This window comes from Ambystoma mexicanum, chromosome 2p (assembly GCF_040938575.1).
Source record: "Ambystoma mexicanum isolate Mex_15411 chromosome 2p, UKY_AmexF1_1, whole genome shotgun sequence".
Lineage (NCBI taxonomy): Eukaryota > Metazoa > Chordata > Amphibia > Caudata > Ambystomatidae > Ambystoma > Ambystoma mexicanum.
Window position 1 is genome coordinate 1,303,612,257 of NC_090923.1, and position 2,603 is coordinate 1,303,614,859.

A 2,603-nucleotide genomic window follows, 5' to 3' on the forward strand; every position below is an offset into this window, starting at 1 on the left:
GCCATGCCAAGTGTGATATGATCAGCCAGACCAAGTGTGATATGATCAGCCAGGCCAAGAGTGATACGATCGGCCACAGCCAGACCAAGTGTGATATGATCAGCCAGACCAAGGGTGATATGAGCAGTCATGCCAAGAGTGATATGATCAGCCAGGGCAAGTGTGATATGATCAGCCAGGCCAAGTGTTACATGATTAGCGAAGCCAAGAGTGATATGATCAGCCAGGCCAAGTGTGATATGATCAGCTAGGCCAAGTGTGATATGATCAGTGAGGCCAAGAGTGATATGATCAGCCAGGCCAAGGGTGATATGATCAGCCATGCCAAGTGTGATATGATCAGCCAGGCCAAGAGTGATAAGATCAGCCAGGCCAAGTGTGATATGATCAGCCATTCCAAGTGTGATATGATCAGCCATACCAAGTGTGATATGATCAGCCAGGCCAAGTGTGATATGATCAGCCATTCCAAGAGTGATTTGATCAGCCATGCCAAGTGTGATATGTTCAGCCAGGCCAAGTGTGATATGATCAGCTATTCCAAGTGTGATATGATCAGCCAGGCCAAGTGTTACATGATCAGCGAAGCCAAGAGTGATATGATCAGCCAGGCCAAGTGTAATATAATCAGCCAGGCCAAGTGTGATATGATCAGCCAGGCCAAGTGTGATATGATCAGCCATGCCAAGTGTGATTTGATCAGCCATGCCAAGTGTGATATGATCAGCCATGCCAAGAGTGATATGATCAGCCAGGCCAAGTGTTGTATGAGCAGCCAGGCCAAGAGTGATATGATCAGCCAGGCAAAGGGTGATATGAACAGTCATGCCAAGAGTGATATGATCAGCCAGAGCAAATGTGATATGATCAGCCAGGCGAAGAGTGATATGATGAGCCAAGTAAAGTGTGATATGATCAGCCAGGTGAAGAGTGATATGATCAGCCAGGCCAAGTGTGATATGATCAGCCAGGCCAAGTGTGATATGATCAGCCAGGCGAAGAGTGATATGATCAGCCAGGCCAAGAGTGATATGATCAGCCAGGCCAAGGGTGATATGAACAGTCATGCCAAGAGTGATATGATCAGCCAGGGCAAATGTGATATGATCAGCCAGGCCAAGTGTGATATGATCAGCCAGACGAAGAGTGATATGATGAGCCAAGTCAAGTGTGATATGATTAGCCAGGCGAAGAGTGATATGATGAGCCAGGTCAAGTGTGATATGATCAGCCAGGCCAAGTGTGATATGATCAGCCAGGCGAAGAGTGATATGATGAGCCAGGTCAAGTGTGATATGATCAGCCAGGCGAAGAGTGATATGATCAGCCAGGTCAAGCGTGATATGATCAGCCAGGCCAAGTGTGATATGATCAGCCAGGCGAAGAGTGATATGATCAGCCAGGCCAAGTGTGATACGATCAGCCAGGGCTGGCTACACATGAAAACTGTTTTTTCTGCATATTTCTTTTAGAAATGAGTCAGTGAGAAAAGTGGCTATTAACATTTTGGTCCCACGAGCCTCACTGGCCTCTCCCCTTTGCTTGCAGTTGTTTCACAGGCAAGGTATCCAGCACTGCAGTGATGCTTTATTGAGGGCTGGAGGGTAATTGATCCCCTCGGACCTCAAAGGGTTTCTTTTGCAAATGAATGATTTCCATATAAAGTCTGATTACATATTCTTTCAGACAGGTAATTGGAACTAATCCCCATGTTGTTAAAGCCCCCCTTACCCCCCGGGGCCGAGTCTTGAGAGGGGGAGGAGGGGTGCGGAAGAAAGGGAGCGCAGATGGACACATTACCAATTTCCTGGTGACTCTGGAAGTGTGGTAAGGCGGAGCTAGACCCATTGCATGCCAGGATGACGACACACGACTAACCCAAGCCCGTGCCCATTGGCTTTCAGTGCACCGAGGAGATTGGCTGGCACTTTGAGGGGTGGGTGGTGCGGCGGTGGGGGCGAGTGGGGAAAAGATCTGCACGTGCTCGTTGCTACTGCTGCTCCTTGCCTCTGCAGTGATAATCATATGCAGGCCCGCTTGTCATGGCGCTGTCGTGTCTCCAGTCTAGTGTGATGCGGGCACCTGGAAAATAGGTCGCAGTGCTGAATTGGGGTCAGGTGAGCAACCCGCAAAATGAATGACCCTGCCAGGCCCTAAAATAGTAGTGGGGCAGCCAGAAATTCATGGGCCAGAGAGTCTGGCGTCTGACTCTCAAAGCACAACACAAGTCGAGCAGGCAAAATAATTGCTGTGTCCATGGCCGCTTGAAAAAACTTTAAGAGACTAGAGGGAATATTTATCTGGACCTCTTTAAGACAACCCTCAAAACGTCAAAACCACTAAAGATACCACACTAATGCTTAAAGGGTCCCTTGCTTCTCCAGTACCTTCTTCTAACTAAGTCCTACATGTTGTTTAACTCATTAAATTACAACATACTTATTCCAAACAGTTTTTTTTATCAAAAATATCAATTTATTTACTCTCAGTAAAAACACCACTAAAAAATACATTCACAATTATCTCAACAAAGACAGCATCTTGCACTTTTGTCTAAGTTCAATTATTACACATTTGCCACTATTTTTGGTATCATTGACCAC

At 46.9% G+C, this 2,603-nt stretch overlaps 1 protein-coding gene across 1 annotated transcript; it reads left to right on the plus strand.

Moving 5' to 3' along the window:
- The first annotated feature begins 263 nt into the window (after window positions 1–263).
- Window positions 264–1,472, plus strand: LOC138567887 (S-antigen protein-like). Its single transcript, XM_069646384.1, has one exon. It carries the CDS (start codon window positions 264–266, stop codon window positions 1,470–1,472), a length of 1,209 nt encoding a protein of 402 aa, XP_069502485.1.
- The last annotated feature ends 1,131 nt before the right edge of the window (window positions 1,473–2,603 follow it).